General features: G+C 43.9%; 1 protein-coding gene across 8 annotated transcripts in view; it reads right to left on the bottom strand.

The window, feature by feature from the left end:
• FAM118A (family with sequence similarity 118 member A) overlaps nucleotides 1–21,534 on the bottom strand; it is a 36,044-nt gene extending 14,510 nt beyond the window's left edge. The window contains exons 1-6 of one of the 8 annotated variants that reach the window (XM_077169154.1): nucleotides 21,345–21,407; nucleotides 7,714–7,836; nucleotides 5,191–5,246; nucleotides 4,472–4,727; nucleotides 833–1,054; nucleotides 211–246 (exon numbers count right to left, since the gene is read on the bottom strand). In XM_077169154.1, the coding sequence (XP_077025269.1) occupies nucleotides 211–246; nucleotides 833–1,054; nucleotides 4,472–4,727; nucleotides 5,191–5,237 (561 nt within the window). In that variant the 5' untranslated portion in view covers nucleotides 5,238–5,246; nucleotides 7,714–7,836; nucleotides 21,345–21,407. Of the gene's footprint in view, nucleotides 1–210; nucleotides 247–832; nucleotides 1,055–4,471; nucleotides 4,728–5,190; nucleotides 5,247–7,713; nucleotides 7,837–20,670; nucleotides 20,873–21,344 lie in introns of all 8 variants that reach the window. The other 7 variants (XM_077169157.1, XM_077169153.1, XM_077169156.1 and 4 more) reach the window with 7 other exon arrangements.
• Between the last annotated feature and the right edge of the window lie 1,923 nt (nucleotides 21,535–23,457).

The following is a 23,457-nucleotide window of genomic DNA, read 5'->3' as shown; positions in this document are numbered from 1 at the left end:
CAGAGGGACAAAAAAGTATAGGATTTTTGTTGCAGCATTATTTACAATAGCAAAAATATGCTAATCGCATCAGAGGAAAAGTATCAATTATAATTTAGATTTTAAATTATATTGCCATGGATGGGGTATACGGTGTTTGAATATATCTCAATAAAACTATTTTTAAAAAGAAGTTTAAGGGCAACAGTGGCTCAGTGGCAGAATTCTCACCTGCCATGCCGGAGACCTGGGTTCATTTCCCAGTGCCTGCCCATGTTAAAAAAAAAAAAAAAAAGAAGTTTAAAAACTATATTATCATTTAAAATCATGCTTTAAAAACAGTTTAATGACAGAGAAATACTCACAGTATAATATTAAGGGAAAACTCAGGATAAAAATGTTATATATAATGTAATTCCAGTTAGTTAAAAAAAGACAAAAAAACAAATTAACCAAAACTTAACAGCAATAGGATTTTGTGCAATTTGGCTTCTTGTTGTTACTTGTTTCACTTCCACATTTTCTACAATGAATGTAATGAGTGAATACAGATGGAAAAGCCTTGCAAACCTATAGGAGAGAATGCAAAGAGAAAATGAGAGAAGGCAATAAGAAAAGTCTTGAGAAAAGACAGCGTTACCCTACCAGTTCCCAGCTGCTCTGAGGAGCTTATGGCCGAACAGCTTCGAACTGTCCAGTATCTCTGACTGTGGAGAGGAGCACCCAAGAGCAGACAGATGAGGACCTTTCCTCTCTACTAATTTCCCCTGCTGAAAATCCACAGCATTATAGACCCACTCCAACAACTTCTCCTTTACACCCACCTCCTGCCCCTCGACCCTACAGTCCACACCTTAGTCTTATCCTTCAAATCCAAAGATTCCATCGGCTTTTTCTGTTGCTGGCCAAAGATCTCCAGCAGGTTGTCATAGTTGGTGGTCAGCACCATCGTGCCCCTCTCCATCAAGCTGAGGATTGACTGCAGCACCAAGGGGTTCTGGATGTGCTGCTCCAGGTTGTCAAAAATCTCCATCAGGCAGTCCTGGAAGAAGTTGGGCTTCGTGTCCCCTGTGCGCTACAGAATGGTGGAACAGGAGTTACAAAAACATCACCTCTCAATAAGTGCTGAGCAACTAAGCAGGTAATACTCTGGTTGCAGCAGTAAAACAAAAAAACAAACAACAACAACAAAAAAACAAATCCCTGATCTCATGGAGTGATTAACACTCTAAGAGGAGGGCGGCTAATAAGAGCAGGTACAGTGGATGGGGACAGATGATATGGGAAAATCAGGTAGCGTAAGCGGGCTGGGTAGTGCTGGGCTGAGGGCCAGATGGATAGGAGGGCATTTGGGGAGGACCTCTCTGAGGGGAAGGAGCTTCCAGAGAGAGGGCTCTAAGCAGAGGAGAAAGCTAAGAGGGAACGTGAAAGGGAAGAGTACAGCTGGGGGGCCCACGTGGCAGGAGAGAACTGAGGGAAAGTCACAGGAGGTGAGGTCGGGGGCACCTGCAACCACATTGGGGACAGCCTCCTGACTGAGAGCTACAGCTGTCTTTCTCTTTCTTGGTGGTATATGAAATGGTGTGCTTTAATCATGGCACCTTAAATTAGAAGACAGACAGTGCTTTATATCCTGCTGATAGATTAAAGATCAGAGCTCAGATTTGGCCTCTGACAGGAGGTGTGCCAGTGGAGCAGTGGGGGTTAAGCCTGCTGGATCAGGGGAGAAGAGAAAAGAGAAAAGCAGAAAGGAATGGCGACAACAAATATACTCTTCTGAGGAGTTCTTCTGGAAAGGGGATTAGAGAAATGGAGGTGGTAGCTGGGAGCAGGCGGGCAGGCACATAAAGGTCAAGACTTCATGTGTCCCCAAGACCACTTGGTGCCCAGCCTCTGCTCTGCAGGGGACAGGATGGTGATGGAACCTGAGGGGTGCATTCACTCAAAATACCTATACCCACCCTGCCCCACTCACAGCCTCACTGGTACCTGTGCCCTGGCAGCCATCCATCAGAACCCACCAACACCCATCAAAAGCCATCAAAATCCATCCCATCATGCCCTGTGGCCCATTTATATCAGTTACACAGAAGTCCCAGACTCCTGAAACATCCTTCATTCCATAGGCTCTGGAACCCCCTCTTCTGACACTCTCCCACTCTCTGTGAATCCAAAACCTTCTGCTGTTCCTAAGGCAGGGGCTCAAGATCTGTTAGCAGAACCCCCACATCCACATCCTCTCCCGTGAATGCCCACTTCCTCCCCAACTCAAATCCATCCCCCCACATGCCTCTCCCGCAGGGGATCCCCACACTCCTGTTCCTCCAAACCTACCATGGGATCCTTCCATCCTTCCCCTTAGTTCCACAGGGACTGCCACCCCCTCACTGCAGTCACACATCTTCAGGCCACTCCCCTCCTTTCTTTGGGACTTGAGCTCCTAGCTCACTGTTATGTCTCTCCTGTGTACTTGTCATAATTCAAGGTGGTTTTCCTCTCTACTGCAAGGATCCTTCTGGTATCATGGTTCTAAATCTCTTTTCACAGCTACTAGCTCCGCCTTCCCTCTCCAACTACTCCTTCTTCTGTACCCAACTCTCCAGAACTCAGCTCCCTGGAAAAGGTCATCCGCATCAAAGCCAGTAACCTCCTGTGTTTTCACAGTCTTCCACTCCGATGTCCTCACTTCTCCCTTTACCAGCTTAACTTCATAATTTATCATTATAATTACTCCCTTGAATACACTTTCACCTCCATCATCCTTCTCTTGTTTTGTTGGAATTCCCTGGCAAAGTTCCAGCCCTTGTAAGTCCAACTACCCACCTGTTCCACACCTGAACTCAAACTGCTGTCCGTGGCTGGGGAAAACAACCATGCTAACAGACTGACTGGCCTTACTTCATCTCTTTTTTGCAGAAGTTTCCAAAAATATACAAAAGCAGAGAAACTAGTAGAACGAAGCTCTAAATACCTCCCAAATTACATGGTTATCAACCTCTCTGGCCTTTCTTCAAGTGACCTTGCCTCAAAGGGGCCCCGGGGCTGCCTATTCTTCCTGTGACAGGCTGACAAACTTGAGAAGGGGCTAGAGAGTAAATATTTTAGGCTTTGTGGACCATATAAATAGCAACTACTCAACTCTGCCACAGAACAAGAAAGCAACCACAGACAGCATATAAACAGATGGGCGGCTGGGCGCCAACAGAACTTTATAAAAACTGGCAGCGAGGGCAAGCCACAGTGAAAGGCAGAATTCTTGCCTGCCATGCCAGAGACCCGGGTTTGATTCCCAGTGCCTGCCCATGCAAAGAAAAAAAAAAACTGGCAGCGGGCCACATCTGGCCCTCATGCCAAAGTTTGCCAGCCTCCGCCGTATGATAATGGCTGCCCCCTACATAATAGGACACCACATTTGGCAGTCACCCAGCTAAAAGCATTTCCCAGACTCTGGTAAGTTGGCACAGCCATGTGTAAAACTGGCCAATGAGATAAAGACAGAAGTGGCATAGGCGACTCCAGCGGAAGGCTCTTACAGGGATGAGGCGTGACGCCCCTAACCCCCATTTCCTCTCTTCGCTCCCCACTGGCAGGAACATGTGTGTTATGGAAGAAGCTGGAGCAGCCAGCTTAGCTCATGAGCAACACTACTGAAGCCTGGGCCCCTGGCACGGTTAAGCTGCCATGCTCTCCTTGGACTACCCAGAATTTTATGTAAGAAACAGAAGCATAATCATGTTTAGGTCTCTTTTTATGGCAGCCTCACTCTCCCACTCTTCCTGACAAGTTTCTACTATTTTCCTTGCTTTCTCCTGTGTTCAAACCTCTGACACCTCCTGCCCATCCTGACTCTCAGGTGATGACCATGCACCTTTAATAAAAACCTACGTCATGAGAAAAGACCTGCCACAGCCTCTGCCACATTGTCAGGCTTCCCAGTATTGGGACCTCCGCCCTTATACTGACCCAACCATGCACTTGTCTAGGGCCAATCCCCCCGTCGGCACCAAATCCCACCTACTCGAAGGCCTCACTCCAATAACAGCCTCATGCATCACCAAATGCTTTTCTTCTCTACTAGATCATTTCCAAGAGCAAAGAAGTTATAATTCCTCCACTTTAAAATATTTTCACAGAACAAATCGCCATTTGAAGAGACATGGCTGGCCTGCTTAGACCAAAACATACCTAAAGGCTACCCCTTCACTGACTGAATATGAGCCCATGAGGCTTATCCCCATTCCAGCCTGATGTCATCCCAGGGGCCATCTCACATACTCTGGATCCACTGACTAAGGGCCATTTTAGATACCACATGACAAATCTGGCATCACCTGTTTAAAATGATGTTCTAATAGACTAAAGGTCTTCTGTCTCATCAGCCTGGCTATGCTGAGAGCCAGAGAAAATTCACAAATTCAGAGATTCCCCAACATGGTCCAGAACCAAAAGTTACTCCAGTGAAACCTGAGGTGCCTATAGGGAAGAGACTCACGGGGGACATCTTCCGGATCAGATCGTGGGCCACCACCAGCAAATCTCGGTCCTTCATCACTTTCCTGCGGAACTCAGCAATGTCCCCCGGGTGCAGCACCTCCAGCTGCTCGGCAGCCTCGATCACCGCCTCGATGCAGCTCCTCCACGAACAGAGAGCTGGGATGCCGGGCGCTACCGCCGCGCTGACGCCCGTCCCAATGACCAGGAGCAGTTCCTGGGGCTGTTTCCTGATGAGGCTTTTTAAGAACTTTCTACTTCAAGACAAGGGAGGGAGAGAATGAAAATCCACATCAAGTACTGCAATACAATGAAAAACAGTGAATTGTTAGGTCACATTTGGCCTTGCATATGCCCTGTGCTACTTACGAAGCCTGTGTATTATTCTTCTGCAGGCATTTATTTCACATGTTCTATTCTCATTCCATAAAGGATTTGGGGCAACTGTGTCTTATTCACCTTGAGCATGTAATTATTTGTTGCCTGGTTAAGAGACTAGACTGTGGGGTACTACCTTTGGCAGAAAATTGCCTTCTAAAATGTTTCTTTCATTAAAGCAAAGTATAGTAAGTAGCCCTTGAGGTTCCCTTCTGACCCATGGATTCCAGAGAAATGCTTATATGTCACTCTGCCTTAACTGGAACTAAGAAACATAAAACACTTGTAACAGGCACTATAGAAGTCTATGACACTGCTCAGAGGTACAGAAAATGTATTTACCTGGACTTTTGTTCACTTCTCTTTGTTGTCTTTTCCACTGAATCCATCTGTGAATCCTAAAGAGAAAAAACTGGTCAGAAGCAACTTCTATTTCCCAGATAAAGGTTCTTTTACTAGTAGCCTGGAAGAGAGTTAAGTCTGGAGTTAAAATCAAAGGTCCTGGATCTTTAGAGTACCTGAAAAAATATACATTCAAAATGATTCCTAAAAATAGCCAAAATGTCCATCAACAGACGAGTGGCTATGGTATATATATACATACGATGGAATATTATGCAGCTGTAAGACAGAATAAAGTTATGAAGTATATAACATCATGGATGGACCTTAAGGACATTATGCTGAGTGACATTAGCCAGACACAAAAGGACAAATACTGTATGGTCTCACTGATATGAACTGACATTAGTGAATGAACTTGGAAAATTTCAGTTGGTAAACAGAAACCATCAGGAGGTAGAAATAGGGTAGATACTGGGCAATTGGAACTGAAGGGATACAGGTTGCACAACAGGACTGATTGTAAAAATTCAGAAATGGATAGCATGATATTACCCAACTGTAATATAATAATGTTAGAACACTGAATGAAGCTGAATGTGAGAATGATAGCGGGAGGAGGCCTGGGGGCACAAATGAAATCAGAAGGAAAGATAGATGATAAAGACTAAGATGGTATGATCTAGGAATGCCTAGAGTGTATAATGATAGTGACTAAATGTACAAATTTAAAAATGTTTTTGCATGAGGAAGAACAAAGGAATTGCAATGAAATGTCAATGGCTGAGAGATTCCAAACTGAGTCAGAGGTTATCCTGGAGGTTATTCTTACGAATATAGATATCACCCTTTTAGTTAAGGCATAATGGAAAGGCTGGAGGGAACTGCCTGAAAACGTAGAGCTGTGTTCCAGTAGCCATGTTTCTTAAAGATGATTGTATAATGATATAGCTTTCACAATGTGACTATGTGACCGTGAAAACCTTGTGTCTGATGCTCCTTTTATCTACCTTATCAACAGACAAGTAAAACATAATTTATTTATTAAAAATAAATAAATAGGGGGAACAAATGTTAAAATATTAACAAATGTTAAAAATAAATTTAGTAAATTGCTGATTGTATATGTAGAATGGAATGATATGTTAATATTGTTTGTTGTTATTTTTAATTAATATTAATTAAAAATAATAATGTTAATTATTTTTAAATAATTAATAAATTAAAAATTAAAAAAAATCAGTACTAATAAAATAAATTTAGTAGATTGAAATGCTAGTGATCAATGAAAGGGAGGGGTAAGGGTTATGGTATGTATGAATTTTTTTCTGTCTTCTTTTTATTTCTTTTTCTGAACTGATGCAAATGTTGTAAGAAATGATCATGATGATAAATATACAAAAAAAAAAAAAACTTTCCTAAACCACCATTCCTAATCCTGTGTGACTTAACAACCTTAGGCAAAGACTCAGATTCCTATTCTCTGCTGCCCTGTCAGACACCGAAGAAAGGAGAAAGAGCACACGGTGTGTGCGGCCATGTGGCTGGCTCAGCACCAGCCACTTCCACATCATGATACTTTTTGGGAAGAGTGTCCAGTCCGCTGTGGAGCTTTCACATGAACACAAATGAGTTATCACATATGGAAGAAAGTGGCAAGGGGCATAACAAAGTCAAGATGGATGCTGTTTTTCAGAGGATGTGTACATGCTCCCTAGGAAGGTGGAGCATGACACTGTTCAGCCAAGTCCTAAAACCAGCTGCCAGTCCTCCCCTCAGCTATACTGAATCCAGCCCAAGGAAACAATGAAGGCAAAAAGTCAAGTCTTAGCTTCTCTCAAAGAGGAATCTCCTACCAGCAAGGTCTTTATCACCAAACTATCTCCATATTCTATAAATTTCAGAATCATATTTTTAATATCTAATTCTAGAACTAACATTTTATGGGGACAAGGAAAAAATACAGAATAGTTTTTAAAATTTTTTAAACTTTAAACAGTCCATATTCCTACTACCATGAACAACTACTGTTGTATAAGTTTGAATCTATTATGTACCCCAGAAAAGTCATGTTTTAATACTGATCCAATCTTGGGGGCAACCATTTATTTCTTCTAATCCTGATTCAATACTGCAGGACAGAAACTTTGATTAGATTATCTCCTCAGATGTGGCGCGCCCAATTGTGGATGTGATCTTTTGGTTTAGATGGAGATGTGACTCCACCCATTCAAGGTGGGTCTTGATTAGTTTACTAAAGTCTTTTAAAAACAGGAAACATTTTGGAGAGAGTTGAGCCGATGCAGATGCTTAGAGAACAGTTACTTCAGAGACACAGATGTCTGGAGATGCTTGGAGTGCTGTTCTAGTTTGCTAGCTGCCAGGACGCAATATACCAGAAACAGAATGGCTTTTAAAAAGGGGAATTTAATAAGTTGCAACTTTACAGTTCTAAGGCCGAGAAAATGTCCCAATTAAAACAAGTCTATAGAAACGTCCAACTAAGCATCCAGGGAAAGATACCTTGGTTCAAGAAGGCCGATGAAGTTCAATGCTTCTCTCTAGTGGAAGGGCACATGGTGAACACAGAGTTTCCCTCTCATCTGGAAAGGCACATGGTGAACGCAGTCAGGGTTTCTCTCTCATCTGGAAGGGCACATGGTAAACACGGCATCATCTACTGGTTTCCTATTTCATGAAGCTCCCTGGGAGGCATTTTCCTTCTTCATCTCCAAAGGTGTACTCTGCTTCTCGTGGTTGTGTTGTTCTGCTCTCTCAGAATCTCTCATTCTCAAAAATGTTTCCTCTTTTATAGGACTTCAGACACTAATCAAGACCCACCCAAATGGGTGGAGACATGTCATCACCTAATCCACCTTAACAACCACTCTTGATTAAATCACGTCTCCCGGGAGATGATCTGATTACAGTTTAAAACATACAATGCTGAATAGGGATTAGAAGAAACAACTGCCTTTACCAAAAGGGATTAGGATTAAAACATGGCTTTTCTAGGGTACATACATCATTTCAAACCAGCAGAAGTGCCCACAGAGAGAGAAGACGCCTAGACACAGGCAGAGCCCAGCAGATGTCACCATATGCCTTCCCATGAGATGCTACACAAGCCCAAACCCAGAGTTGTGTCCGAGATGAACTGAGTAAAGGCATATAATGTTTAGAATCAGAAACTGGATACAACAAACTGAGCACAAGGACCAGCAGATACCAACCACATGCCTTCCCAGCTGACAGAGGTGTTTCAGACAGCATTAGCCTTGAGTGAAGGTAACCTCTTGTTGGTGCCTTAGGTTGGGCATTTTCTCAGCACTAGAACTATAAACTTGTAACTTATTAAATTCCCTTTTTAAAAGCCTTCCCGCAGCTTAGCAAACTAAAACTATTAACATCTGTGTATTTCCCTCTAGACTTTTAAAATCTTTACATCATTTAAGATTATAGTCCATATTCCACTTTTCATTATTGTAATACAAGCATTTCCCTTATATTATTAAAATCTATGCACAAACCTAAGTGCAACAGCTCCTTGTAGGGAATTCTGTTACTGCTGGGCTATCCTTTACCTCCATCCCTGAGGCAGGACATCACTCTAAGAACTCTGAAAAGAGTGTACAAGCTCTTTTCAGCTGTATTGAAATTATTTATTTAGAAAAGATTTCCAAGAAGCAGAGTGGCTGAGTTACAGAATGTGAAGACAGTAGAACAGCTCAGCACGTGCTACCACAGCGCTTTCGAGAGCAGCAGTCAGCACGGTCTGGGCTGCCTGCTTTACCATATCCTGGCCAGCACTGACTGAAAAACACTTTTTCACATGGGAAATCTTTTTTTTTACCCTCAGTTAGAATAAGGTCACCAAAAATAATTTCTCAACATAGGGAAGCAAGGTTTAATCAGTGTCTGAGAATCATTAGATTTTAGAGCTCAATGGGACCCCGAAGATTACCCCCCTGAAACTGTACATATAACTTGGTGTAAGTGTATTTGTCTCCCCCCCCACCCAGAAAGGGTTCAGAGTTTCCATCAGTCTCCCAAGGGTACCTGTGACCTTCCCCAATTGTTCAGAAACCACAGGCCACACGCAGGGAACACGAGGATCCCAGAGGAGTCAACCCAGGGGAGGCTGCAGCATTGGGCTGTGTCAGTCTCTTGGCTCCTATCCCCCTCCTTCTACAGTGGAGTTCCTCCTAGAGCCAGCCAGGGTCAAACTGTGCATTTTGCTTGTTTTTGTTTTTTACCCTGCTAGATCTTTTCTAAGGAAGCATAAACAACCCTGAACCCCAACCCAGTGAGTTCATCAACTATCAACTACTCACCAATCCTGAGTTTTACCAAGTATAAAATATTCATTCTTGCTAACTGACAAAGTTTTGAAAACTTAGGACTCTCATATGAAAGGTAATCTGGAAGTTCATATTGCTAATTCAAAAGGCTCAGGCTCTCTCTCTCCAGCCAATATGATGAGCAGTCTCACCACCCTCCCCCTCTCTGCTTGGGACATGACTCCCAGGGGTGTGGACCTTCCTGGCAACGTGGGACAAAGATCCTGGAATGAGCTGAGACTCAGCATCAAAGGACTGAGAAAAACCCTAGAATGAGCTGAGAATTAACATCAAGAGGCTGAGAGAACCTTCTCGACCAAAAGGGGGAAGAGTAAAATGAGACAAAGTGTCAATGGCTGAGAGGTTCCAAACAGAGTCGAGAGGTTATCCTGGAGGTTATTCTTACGCATTAAGTAGATATCACCTTGTTGTTCAAGATGTAGTGGAGAGGCTGGAGGGAATTGCCTGAAAATGTAGAGCTGTGTTCCAGTAGCCATGTTTCTTGATGATGATTGAACAATGATATAGCTTTCACAATGAGACTCTGTGAATGTGAAAACCTTATGTCTGATGCTCCTTTTAGCTACTATATCAACAGAAGAGTAGAACATATGGAAAAAAAATAAATAATAGGGGGAACAAATGTTAAAATAAATTCAGTTTGAAATAGTGGTAAATGAAAGCGAGGGGTAAGGGGTATGGTACGTATAGTTTTTTTTTTCTCTATTATCATTTTATTTCTTTTTCCGTTGTCTTTTTATTTCTTTTTCTAAATCGATGCAAATGTACTAAGAAATGATGAATATGCAACTATGTGATGATACTAAGAATTACTGATTATATATGTAGAATGGAATGATTTCTAAATGTTTTGTTAATTTTTTTTAATTAATAAAAAAAAAAAAGGCTCAGGCTCTGGCTGGTCAATGAGGCTGCCCCAACACACTCACTTTTTTCTAATTAGCCTCCCCCACAGGATGTACAGGAGATGAGGTCAGCAGACTAACTCAACTGCCCACCCGGCTCTCAAAAAGCATCCACATCACTTTAAAAGAGCTGCCCCTTCCTGCCTATAGGAAGGCATCATTCATCTCAGCCTTCCCTATTCAACACTTTAGAATATTTGTTAAACAAATAATAGTCAACCAATGGCTATTAAGAAATCAAATGCCCAAAACTGTTAACCATGATAAAAAAAAAAAACCTTTAAAAATCAATTTCAAGTTCATTTGGTTGTTGTTCAACTATCTTCGATTCTCTATGTATTCATGATTATAATTAAAACTTCAAAAACTAAATATCACCTTGCCACAGCTGCAAAAAGAAAAAAAAAAAGACAAAATTAAACTTTTGTAGGCTGGACCTAACTCCAAAATTAAGTGATTTCAAGATTTTCCAAAAGAACCAGTTATCAGAACATTTATATAACAGGTCGGAGCTTGGGCCCTTGTCTATTTTGTTGCTCAAAAAACCTCCCTCAACCTGAGACTGACAAAGGTCTGGAAACTGACTCCTCAGATGGTCCCTCAAACAGAATCACACCAACTCCAACCTCAACAGGCTGATGGGCCTCTAGACTGTAAGACTGACGTGCTTTTAAGGATCAAAGCAGCCAAAAGAAGTGTCCAACTATATAAACACTCAGCACAGTGACTCCAATGATGAGCTGCACACAGTGCCCATATGCAGACATGTGCAGCTGATTGTAACACTGCAGGTTTAAAGACAACATGATCTCATTTCCTGTTCTTTCAGCAGCAGGCACATTAGAGCCAAATCTCACAATAACCTAGAAATTACCCCAAATCTCCCCTTTTTCTTAAACCTAGGTCCAAGGAGGTGATTTCCAAAGCAATTAGTACCCCTTCCAGAAAGTTTCAGTAGCACACCAAGACTTTTTGGCTTTCCATCTAAAACACTATTCTTCTAAGCCAATCAGATTCTAGACAACAGTAATAAAACCTTTCAGAGGCCATGAGAGGCTGCGTCTTTTGGTTTCCTTGGTGATGATGTCATCACTACAGTTTGCAGGCTCAAAGCCAAGTCATCATCATAGCAACCCATTTTTTTCTCAAATTTTCTCTATCAGCATTTTCTAAAAGCAAACTCAGGCTCTGACACAGATTCTTATAAGCAATTCCTATCCTTTGTATCTAAAGTCATGAATGCCTTTATTCATGTCTTTCTTATTCTAAAATAATAAAAAATAATAATAGTGCAATATCTATTACATAAACGTCCCATCAGACAGAGTCCAATGTGAAAAAGAATAAACTATAGAACATTACAAAAACTAAACTTGTTATTTACAGCTAGCAAAACAAAGTTCCCCAGTTTGCCCCCACCCTCCACCCCCAACTCCATCCCCACAGACAGACTGGTAATGACCTTCCCTCCTGCCCTCCTGGTACCCTCATCTCTCACTCAAGAGGCGGGGAATGGTCACGTGACTCCTCTTGCCAGTGGATCTCACCCTCCTGGAATGCAGCCTTGTACAATCTGGCTGAGCTTCCAGGGAGGAAGAGGGACCACATGGTAGAGAGCTGACAGGGGCCACTGGCCACCCAGCACAGGAGGGAAGCTCGACAGGCACTTTGGCCCATCCTACAGCAAGATGACTGCAAATGCATGAGACCCAAGCAAGACCCCCAAGACCTGCCCACCAGGCCCAGGTGCTGATCCACAGAGCCAGCTGTTGATCTGGGCACTACAATTTGAAACACTCACGGCCACAGCCATTCTGAAGTGCCATGAAAAACAGAGACCAGAAAGGAATGAGGCCACACTGGTAAAGGAAAAAAGCAAATTAATGAGTAAGCGTCCATAACATTTTGATGGGGGGTAGGATAAAATGTGTTTGTCAAGAACAATCATTATTAAAAGCAGCATAACAAAAAGCTCTAATTGGACGGTGGCTCAGTGGCAGAATTCTCACCTGACATGCCAGAGACCCGGGTTCAATTCTGATGCCTGCCCATAACAAAAAAAAAAAGCTCTAGAGTCTTCCAGAGAAGATGGCGGCTTAGTAAGACGCGCGGGTCTTAGTTCCTCCTCCAGAAAAGCAACTAAAAAAACAGAAACAATAAAAAACAGCTCCCGGAGCCACGACAGAAACCAAAAAGACAGCGTACCCCATTCTGGAACAGCTGAATGGGCAGGGAGAATCCGCTGCGGTGAGATACCCGAGGGGCGTGCGTTTTCCCGGCCGGGGCGGCTGGCGACTGGGGTCCCCTCCACGCACGTGGCTCCCCGGTCTGACTGGGAACGTTGGATAGCGGGGCCCTCCCGCCACGCTTGGCATCTCGGGCCAGCTGGGCAATTTGGACCGGCACTCCCCCCAAGCCGCGGCGGCCGGTGACCCCCCCCCTCCACGCGCGGTTTCCCAGGCCAACTGAGATTCGGATTGGCAATTTAAAGGAGCCACAGCATCTTTTACTGGTGGGCCCCGCAGACAGACGAGCGCCACAAGCGCCACCTACTGGGCAGGAAAAGAAAAACAGAGCCCAGAGATTTCACAGAAAAACCTTTCAACCAGCTGGGTCCCACACCCAGGGAAATCTGATCAAATGCCCAGACACCAGCAGAAAATAATGGATGACACTCGGAAAATTGAAGATATGGCCCAGTCAAAGGAACAAACCAATAGTTCAAATGAGATACAGGAGCTGAGACAACTAATGCTGAATATACGAACAGAAATGGAAAAACTCTTCAAAAACCAAATCAATAAATTGAGGGAGGACATGAAGAAGACATGGGCTGAACAAAAAGAAGAAATAGAAAATCTGAAAAAACAAATCACAGAACTTATGGGAGTGAAGGACAAAGAAGAAAAAATGGAAAAAACAATGGATACCTACAATGGTAGATCTAAAGAGACAGAAGATACAATTAGTGAACTGGAGGATGGAACATCTGAATTCCAAAAAGAAACAGAAACTATAGGGAAAAGAATGGAAAAACTTGAGCAGGGGATCAGGGAACTGAATGACAATATGAAGCGCACAAATATACGTGTTGTGGGTGTCCCAGAAGGAGAAGAGAAGGGAAAAGGAGGAGAAAAACTAATGGAAGAAATTATCACTGAAAACTTCCCAACTCTTATGAAAGACCTAAATTTGCAGATCCAAGAAGTGCAGCACACCCCAAAGAGAATAGACCCAAATAGGCGTTCTCCAAGACACTTACTAGTTAGAATGTCAGAGGTCAAAGAGAAAGAGAGGATCTTGAAAGCAGCAAGAGAAAAACAATCCATCACATACAAGGGAAACCCAATAAGACTATGTGTAGATTTCTCAGCAGAAACCATGGAAGCTAGAAGACAGTGGGATGATATATTTAAATTACTAAAAGAGAAAAACTGCCAACCAAGACTCCTATATCCAGCAAAATTGTCCTTCAAAAATGAAGGAGAAATTAAAACATTTATAGACAAAAAGTCACTGAGAGAATTTGTGACCAAGAGACCAGCTCTGCAAGAAATACTAAAGGGAGCACTAGAGTCAGATACGAAAAGACAGAAGAGAGAGGTATGGAGTAAAATGTAGAAAGAAGGAAAATCAGATATGATATATATAATACAAAAGCCAAAATGGTAGAGGAAAATATTATCCAAACAGTAATAACACTAAAAGTTAATGGACTGAATTTCCCAATCAAAAGACATAGAATGGCAGAATGGATTACGACCCAGCAATACCACTGCTAGGTATCTACTCAAAGGACTTAAGGGCAAAGACACAGACGGACATTTGCACACCAGTGTTTATAGCAGCATTATCTACAATTGCAAAGAGATGGAAACAGCCAAAATGTCCATCAACAGACAAGTGGCTAAACAAACTGTGGCGTATACCTACGATGGAATATTATGCAGCTTTAAGACAGACTAAACTTATGAAGCATGTAATAACATGGATGGACCTAGAGAACATTATGCTGAGTGAGTCTAGCCCAAAACTAAAGGACAAATACTGTATGGTCCCACTGATGTGAACCGACATTCGAGAATCAGCTTGGAATATATCATTGGTAACAGAGACCAGCAGGAGTTAGAAACAGGGTAAGATAATGGGTAATTGGAGCTGAAGGGATACAGACTGTGCAACAGGACTAGATACAAAAACTCAAAAATGGACAGCATAATAATACCTAAGTGTAATGTAACTATGTTGGAACACTGAATGAAGCTGCACCTGAAATATAGTTTTTTGTTTGTTTGTTTGTATTTTTTGTTTTTGTTTTTTTCTTTTTCCTTTTTATATATATATATTTTTTTATTAGTATTATTATTTTAATTCTCTCCTCTATATTAACATTCTATATCTTTTTCTGCTGTTTTGCTAGTTCTTTTCCTAAATCGATGCAAATGTACTAAGAAATGATGATCATACATCTATGTGATAATACTAAGAATTACTGAGTGCATGTGTAGAATGGAATGATTTCTAAATGTTGTGTTAATTTCTTTTCTTTTTTTTTGATTAATAAAAAAAATTTAAAAAAAAAGCTCTAATTAAAATTACCCACTTCCTATTACAAACCACACTTATACTTAACAAGCCCACACCATAAGTTAGAAGTTTTAAGTCTGTGGGGTCCTCAAAAATAGCCTTAGGAAAACCCCTTAATTTCTTTCTATAAGTAAGTTCTCTGGCTTTTGAGCAGTAAAGCCCCCCAGGCTGTGCAGGCGGCTCATTGATTGCTCCACTCCAAACAGATTCCTCTTAGTGGCAGGAAGGTTGGGGAGGGGGCAGAATTGCATTTATTCGGCAAGAATTCACCAAAGTTTCCAAACATTGATTTTTAACTTCCCTGTAGTAGAGTGAGATGCCCCAGAATTTGTGGGAAAAGTCAGACAGCAGTCACTGGACCACAAATGCCATGCTTCGTGGGAAGTCCTTAGCACAAGGCCTGGCCCAGCAGGCTGTTAGTGTTCTAGTTTGCTAGTTGCTGGAATGCAATATACCAGAAACGGAATGGCTTTTAAAAGGGGAATTTAATGACTTGCTAGTTTACAGTTCCAAGGCCTAGAAAATGTCCCAATTAAAACAAGTCTATGGAAATGTCCAATCAAAGGCATCCAGGGAAAGATACCTTGGTTCAAGAAGGCCGATAAAGTTCAGGGACTCTCTCTCAAATGAGAAGGCACATGGTGAACACAGTCAGGGTTCCTCTCTAATCTGGAAGGGCACATGGCGAACACGGCATCATCTGCTAGCATCTTCTCCTGGCTTCCTGTTTCGTGAAGCTCCCCGGGAGACATTTTCCTTCTTCATCTCCAAAGGTTGCTGGCTGGTGGACTCTCTGCTTCGTAGTGTTGCTCTCGCTGAATCTCTCATTCTCCAAAATGTTTCCTCTTTTATAGGACTTCAGAAACTAATCAAGACCCACTCAAATGGGTGGAGACATGTCATCCCTAATCCAGTTTAACAACCATTCTTAACTAAATCACATCAACCAGGGAAATGATCTCATTACAGTTTCAAATAAAAAAACTGTAATGTAAAAATGTAAAAAAATTTAAAAAAAGTATTGAATAGGGATTATTCTACCTTTAAGAAATGGGATTTATATTAAAACATGGCTTTTCTTAGGGGGCATACTTCCTTTCAAACCAGCACACTCAGTATTAGTATTACTGGACTGAGACTACCACTGCTACTATTACAAAAGTCACCCCCGCTAAGAGATGACTGATAAATGTACGCTCCCAGGAGACTTGGACATACTCAAGTCCTATCCGTGTACGCAGTGGGGGAGCCAGAATCCACCAACTGAATCATGATCGCATCAAGGCAGGTCTGAATATGAGGCCACAAGGCAAGCACTCTCCAGAACATACCCCCAACCCCCGGTGGATAACAATGGAGAGAAGCTAGCTACATAAGCCTGGTGACAGGATGCTGGGAAAGTGCATCATTGTCCCCCTTTACTCTGACTGGATTCTCACAAGCAGCCTTCTCCGTAGCAATGAGCTCCCAATGTAGACTCGGGGCTACGAGGCATGAGGGGAAATCTCTGGGAAGAAAGAATAAGCTTTGAAGTAGATCTGGCAGTTCTGTTTCCAACCACAAATAATCTGGGATCTGGTTAATGGATGTGTCTCTCATGAATTTAATTAGCATGACTTAGTTCATCTGAACTGGAAACAAGGGACAAAGGGACAAAAATTAAACTTTTAGAACTACAGAGACGCTTAGCCCTGAAACCGAAACAAGACTCCCAGCTCGGGGAAGCAGCACCTGGGGATGTGGCTGAGAAAACACAGGCTCCAGAGCCAAGGTGAGTCCACCACTGGCCTAGTCAGGAGACCTCTCTGAACCTCAGTTTCCAAATCTGCTAAAAGGGAATTCCACCACAGAGTTAAATGAGACTAACATGTGAAACTCATAATAAAATGTCTGTCTATTAGTTACAAGCTGCCTCAGCACCCAGCTGGTCTCTCTTACCATTAGTGGGCTTTACAGTGAACATGGCTTTCTCAAGGCATCACGACAAGTCCATGTTAATTTAACCACATGTGGTACAACTGAAGCTCAGTCATTGCTAAAAAGGGATCTTCAGGATGAGCTGCTTTTTTTCAACATACAAAAAAGCAAAACCTTAATTTGAATAATACTACTTAGAGGATCACTTTTTACACACCTGAAATGAATTATTACCAGAAATTGCTTGTTTCTTAATGATCAAAATGCATTAATTGGCTTCTTGAAACCAGTGCCTCTGAACAGTTGCCTGGGCATATATGCCCAAAATAAGGAAACAATAAAACCCAACGCTAATAAAAATGTAAAGGACATATTTCAGTTCAAAGGCAGTATTAATTACTGCCACCTTTTTGAGCCCTCATTATATTTGAGGGAAAGTGCTAAGTACTTCCATGAGTTATCTCTTTTAATCCCCTCTGCAACACTAAGAAATATACTATAATCACCTCTCATTTTACACCAAGGGTTAGGCATTTAATATGAACCTTTAAAAGCTTGACAATCATAGTATATAGTCCTGCACTGTTCCTAACATCGAGGCTGCTCAGAATGGCAAATAAACATACCTGATATTTTCCTGCAGACCTTGCCATTGTTAAAGCTTTGCCCATCAGATGTGACGTGTCACCCAACTCAAATAAACATGTCACTTAATGATAAGCTAATAATGGTGAAACACCAAAACAGAGGCCAACAGCATGCTGACCCACCAGCATGTATCCACCCTGAGAGGAACAGGAGAAATTCCAGGAAGCAACCCATGAGGAAACTTACAATCACAGAATTTTAGATCTGAAAGGATCTTGAGGTTATACAGTGCCAAATACCCTAATTTGGTAGAAGTGGAAACTGAGACCCTAGGAGGCAACGTGACTTAGTCTAGGCTCCCCAAGGGCTAGGAGTGAGCTATAAACTAACTCCAGGCTCGTGCCCCACCCTCCACCACACCAGTCACTACCTGGCAAGTGGGAGTTCAAAATTCAGCTTAGACACTCGTTTACATCTCTTTGGCTGACCTGCAGGTCCACCTTCTCTCTTACCCAACTAGTTCTCCAAAACTGCAAAGAGAAATGGCCACCTTTAGGAAGCCTAAAGGCAGGAAGAAGCCTCAGGCCAAATGACCAGCGCAAAACAGTTTTCTTTTTGGTCTGTGCTTGCTTATCACACAACTGTCCCAGTTAACTTTACAGGGAGCAGATAAGGCAGGCCTTGCAGGGGAAACATCACCACCACCCAGATGGCCCCTGGCTCCTGGGGAAAGGAACACAGATATAGTGAAATGAGCAGCCTGAGAAGCTAAACCGACTGGGCACAAGTCTGTGTTCACCACTTAAAACCTGGGCACATAATTTACTCTTTCTGAGCCTCCACTGCCTTTACCTGTAAGATAAGAACAATGCCTTCCGATATAACTTTTACAACATGACTGCATGATTGTGAAAACCTTGTGTCTGTTGCTCCTTTTATGAGTAAAAAAAATGGATAAAATATAACCAAATAATAGAGGGGACAAAGGGTAAAATAAAGTGGGTAGACAAAGATACTAGTAGTCAATGAGGGGGCAGGGTAAGGGTTACGATATGTATGAGTTTTTTCTTTTTACTTCTTTTTCTGGAGTGATGTAAATGTTCTAAAAAATGATCATGGTGATGAATACACAACTATGTGATGATATTGCGAGCCACTGATTATACACCATGTATGGAATGTTCGTGTGTGAAGATTTATCAATAAGAATATTTTAAAAAGAACAATACTTTCACCTCCCAGGGTTGCTGGAAGTGTTCAGATGGGGTAACATTTAAGTACAAGCCTGGACCCGCAAGGGCATGTCCTAACTGGATTTCATTCATTAAAATTAAATAAAATTTAAAATTCAGTTCTTAGTAACACTAGTCAGGTTCTCAGTGTTCAAAGTCCCTGTGGTGGGGTGGTGAGGCAGTCACAAAACATGTTCAGCATCACAGAAAGCTGTACTGCACAGCGCTACGCTAGAGTCTCTTCTCCCTCACCCAAACAGAAATCCTGTAGATTTTCCTTCCAAATGTCTTCTGATCCACACTCTCTGCCACTGCCTTAAAGCCCTCACAGCTTCTTGTCTGGCCTCCTAAAACCCACTGCCTTCAGTTTCAGCCCCTCTAATCCCACACGGTCTCCAGAGTGATATTTCTAATGCAGCACATCTAAACTTGTCTCTCCTCAGCTTCAGCAGCTTTCCCTTTCCTGCAGGATACTGGCATCCAGCATCCAAACCCTTCCTGATCAGGTCACATCACTGGGAACCAGCCTCTGTTCACCGCACCCAGCTGTGCTGCATGTGCATCTCCTGTGGGATGTCTGGCTCCCTGTGACACAGACACTCAGCTGATAAGGCACAAAGGCTCTGAGCCCCGAGGTGAGAAATACAAAGACCTCGCCTAAAAGGAAGTACAAAGTACCTACGTCAATTTCCAGGCAGGAAACTGTAGGCTCAGACAGGAATGAGCACGTCTTTTGGGTCTGGACTGTAAGCTTAGCTATGCTTGTGGAAGTCATGGTCCCCACTGCCACCACCTGGGCCAGGTTCCCTACACTATTCACATGTGGCCCTGCTTCCCCCAAATAGTGAGAGCACTTCTTCAAACACACACACCACTCCTACTCATAGTTATACCTTTTAATGGCCTCCCACTCCCTTCTTCAAATCAATCCTCTACGTGGCTTCAGAAGCTCATATAATTCGGTTCCATCTGGTGGGTCCAGCCTCTGTGCTGGGCACACCCCTTTCGGATCCAACACTCGGCCCAATTTCCCAGATTCTCCCATTCTAGTCTACTCATTTCCTCGCTCCTTTCCACTGACCCACCATCTTCTTTCAGTCTCAGCTGGGATCTTCAGTGACTTGGGGCATAGGAGTAAAAGTGGTAACTCTAGAAAGCACCAACGGCACGGGGTGGGGGTGGGGGCTTCAGGAAACAATTCCCTCTCATACCAGCCTTAGAAAGTTGGGTTTGATCTTCATCAGGGAAACAACACATCTCCAGCCATCCCCCAGGATTTCTCTATGCTCCAGCCACATTTTTCCCAATTCCAAAACCTGATGGGCTTTGGCATGCCTCTCTGCCTTTGCCTGAGGTGGCCCTGGCAAACTTGTCCTCAAGCTCTACCTCCAATAGTCAGTTTTCCTGTTACCTATTATCTCTTTCCCTCCTAGAAAGCCTTCCTAACACGACCCCTTCCTGAGAATCCCACCCCCCACCCTGCTGGCTTTAATGCCACTATATTGTTATTGCCTTACAAACCACCTCTTGTCCAACCTACTCGCCCCACTCCCCTCCAACTAAGCCCAGAGAGCAGGGACTATGCCATCTCCATCTTCAGTGCTAATTCCTGGAGCCAACTGGTGTTCAGAAAAACGTTGGCTCTAAGAACGACAACCTCAAGACCTGCATGGACACAACCTGAAAGCATCCTGGTTTGCCCTGACCCCTTCAGCAACTTGGTTCTGCCTCCCACTACCACATCCAAATCTCCTGTCCTCTCCCTCTAGACTGCTCTCTGTCACCATATGAGTCTAACCAAAGAGCAGTAAAAGTTACACACTGTCCCTACTCTGGTTTCAATAGTATGGACACATGTAAATACACAGACACTGAAATCACAGCCAGTACCTGTTAGAAGAACGTGGACATCCGGGTGACCTGTTATATGCTTGCACTTCTTTTATATTATCGCTAAGGATTCACAAACCCAGGGAACTCCCTGGACACCGCACAGGTCCAGCGACCTCAAGTGTGAGAACCCTTGCCCTAGAGTTGGGCGCGGAGGGGAAGCCAAGGCAGACTGCTAAGCCTCAGGGTCGGTGGTCGACAGCTGCGGGCCAACAAGTCCAAAGGTTGGTGAAGGCGCTCCAGGGACTTCCCAGGGGCAAGGAGAGAAGGGGCCGGGGTCCTCCTCCGGGAAGGGGGTGGAGTCTCCGGGGCCAGGGTCCCTGCAGGGTGGGGGTCAGGAAGGGGGTCTGCGGGTAGGGCATCCTGGGGGGAGGAAGTAGTCCCATGGAAAAGGGGATTATGAGGGCTCGGGACCGGGTGGGGTAAAATCTTCAGCGGTCTCAGGGCTCGGGGGTCCTCAGTGAATCTTGTCGGGGTCTCGGGGCCCTGAGGCGGCTGGACGTCCTCAGGGAGTCTACGAGTCTAGGGACAATCGTGGAGGGTTTCGGGGTCCGAGGGTCCTGAAGGCTGTCAGGACTCCAAAGCGGTGGGGACCCAAGAAGGGTCTTGGGAGAGGAAGGGTCCTGAGGGCTCTCGGCCAGGAACCCCGGCCTCCCCCGACCCGGGCCCCTTACCTGCGGCGAATCCAAGTCGCTGGTCTCTGCTCGCACGCCCGCCTCCCCTCCTCGGCGGCTGACGACGTCTGCGCGCGCACCAGCGGCGAGAGCGGGAGGCGCAGCCCGAGCCCGACTGGTACCGCGTTCAGCCTCGCCTCCACGTTTGCCCGCCGCGGCGCCGCCGCAAAGCCTTCCTCCGGGGGCTCTCGGTCGCCGCGCGAAAGTTCCGCCTGGAAACCAACGGCTTATCGTGGTCCCGGGCCCCTCGCCCCGCCTCTCTGAGGAGGGGGCGGGGCCTGAGGCCACCTGCGCTCGTTCCTGCGTCTCTCTTTTGCATGTGCAAAAGGCGGGGGGGGGGCGGGCGCGCTCTGCCGGGCCCTGCTCAGCGTTGAGCAGGATCGAGGGCCCTGGCAGCTGCGGCCCGCAGATCACGCAGGCTCCGGCGGGCCACGGGTCCCTGCTTGCCGAAGCCGCCGGTAGCTCAGTGGCCATTGTCGCTATCCGGAATTCCGTCCCTTGATCACTGTCACTTCCCACTGGAACGGAGGCTCCTTGAGGCCCGAACATTGTCTGCGTTGTTCACCCCTGGACCCCCAGAGCTGGCACAGCCCTGGGCACACGATCGATGCCCAAATGCTTGGGCATGAGTAATCTTTCTTGTGCTATTCTTTCATCAAGAAATACGTTTTCAACCCACAGAACAGGAGAAAATACTTGGGAACCATATATCTGATAAGGGCTTAATATCCAGAGTATATAAAGAACTCCTACAACTCAACAACAAAAATACAAACAATTCAGTTTAACAATGGGAATAGAACTTAAGTAGACATTTCTGCACAGAAGACATACAAATGGCTGTAAGCACAGGAAAAGATGCCCAATATCATCAGCCATTAGAGAAATGCAAATCAAAGCCAGAATGAGATACAACTTCGCACCCACTTCAATGGCTATTATTTTGAAAACAGAAAATAGCAAGCATTGGAGAGGATGTAGAAAAATAGAAATGCTTGTGCTCATGGACATGTAAAATCGTGGAAAACAATTTTGCACTTCCTCAGAAAGTTGAGTATAGAATTGCCATAGGATCCAGCAATCCCACTTCTAGTTGCATATCCAGAAAAATTGAAAGGAGGGACTTGAGCAGAAATTTTCCCACCAATCTTCACAGGGCATTATTCACAATTGTGAAAAGCTCAAAGAAACCCAAGTATCTATCAACCAATGAAAGCAAAAGCAAAATGTGGTATAGCCATACAATGGAATATTATTCAGGCATAAAAAAGGAATGGAATTCTGAAACATGTGGGTGGTAGTTAGATTCAGTTGTCAACTTGACCAGGTGAAGGCACCTAGTTCTGTTGCTGTGGACATGAGCCAATGGTACATGAACCTCATCTGTTGCTGATTGTATCTGCAGTTGGCTAGGAGGCGTGCCTGCTGCAATGAATGATGGTTTGACTTAATTGGCTGGTGCTTAAATGAGAGAGCACAATGTAGCACAGGCCAAGCAGTTCAGCATACCTCATCTCAGCACGCGCAGCTCAGCCCAGGCCTTTGGAGATGTGAAAGAAATTACCCCGGGAAAAGTTGTTGGAACTCAGAGGCCTGGAGAGAAGGCCAGCAGAGATCAGTTTGTGCCTTCCTGTATAACAAAGAACCTCAGTTGAAAGTTAGCTGCCTTTCCTCTGAAGAACTAATGAAATAAATCCCCTTTTATTAAAAGCCAATCTGTCTCTGGTGTGTTGCATTCCGGCAGCTAGCAAACTGGAACAATGTGACAACATGGATGAACATTGAAGACATTACATTGAGTGAAATAAAGCCAGATGCGAAAGGACAGATATTGTATTATCTCATTTATATGAAATAACTAAAATAGACAAATACATAAAGTTAGAAAGTAGATTACAGGTTATGAGGGGTGAGGGTTAATGCTTCATGGGTCCAGAATTTCTATTTGGGGTGATGGAAACATTTTGGTGATAGATGATCGTGAGGATAGCACAACATCATGAATGGAAATTAATGCCAACACATCGTATGCTGGTAGTTGGATTGTAAAATGAGAAAGGTTATGTTGTGTATATATATAAAACCTCAATAAAAAAGAAAAGGAAAGAAATAC

The sequence above is a fragment of the Tamandua tetradactyla genome, chromosome 7, assembly GCF_023851605.1.
Source record: "Tamandua tetradactyla isolate mTamTet1 chromosome 7, mTamTet1.pri, whole genome shotgun sequence".
NCBI lineage: Eukaryota > Metazoa > Chordata > Mammalia > Pilosa > Myrmecophagidae > Tamandua > Tamandua tetradactyla.
This window is presented reverse-complemented; position numbering and strand designations above follow the sequence as displayed.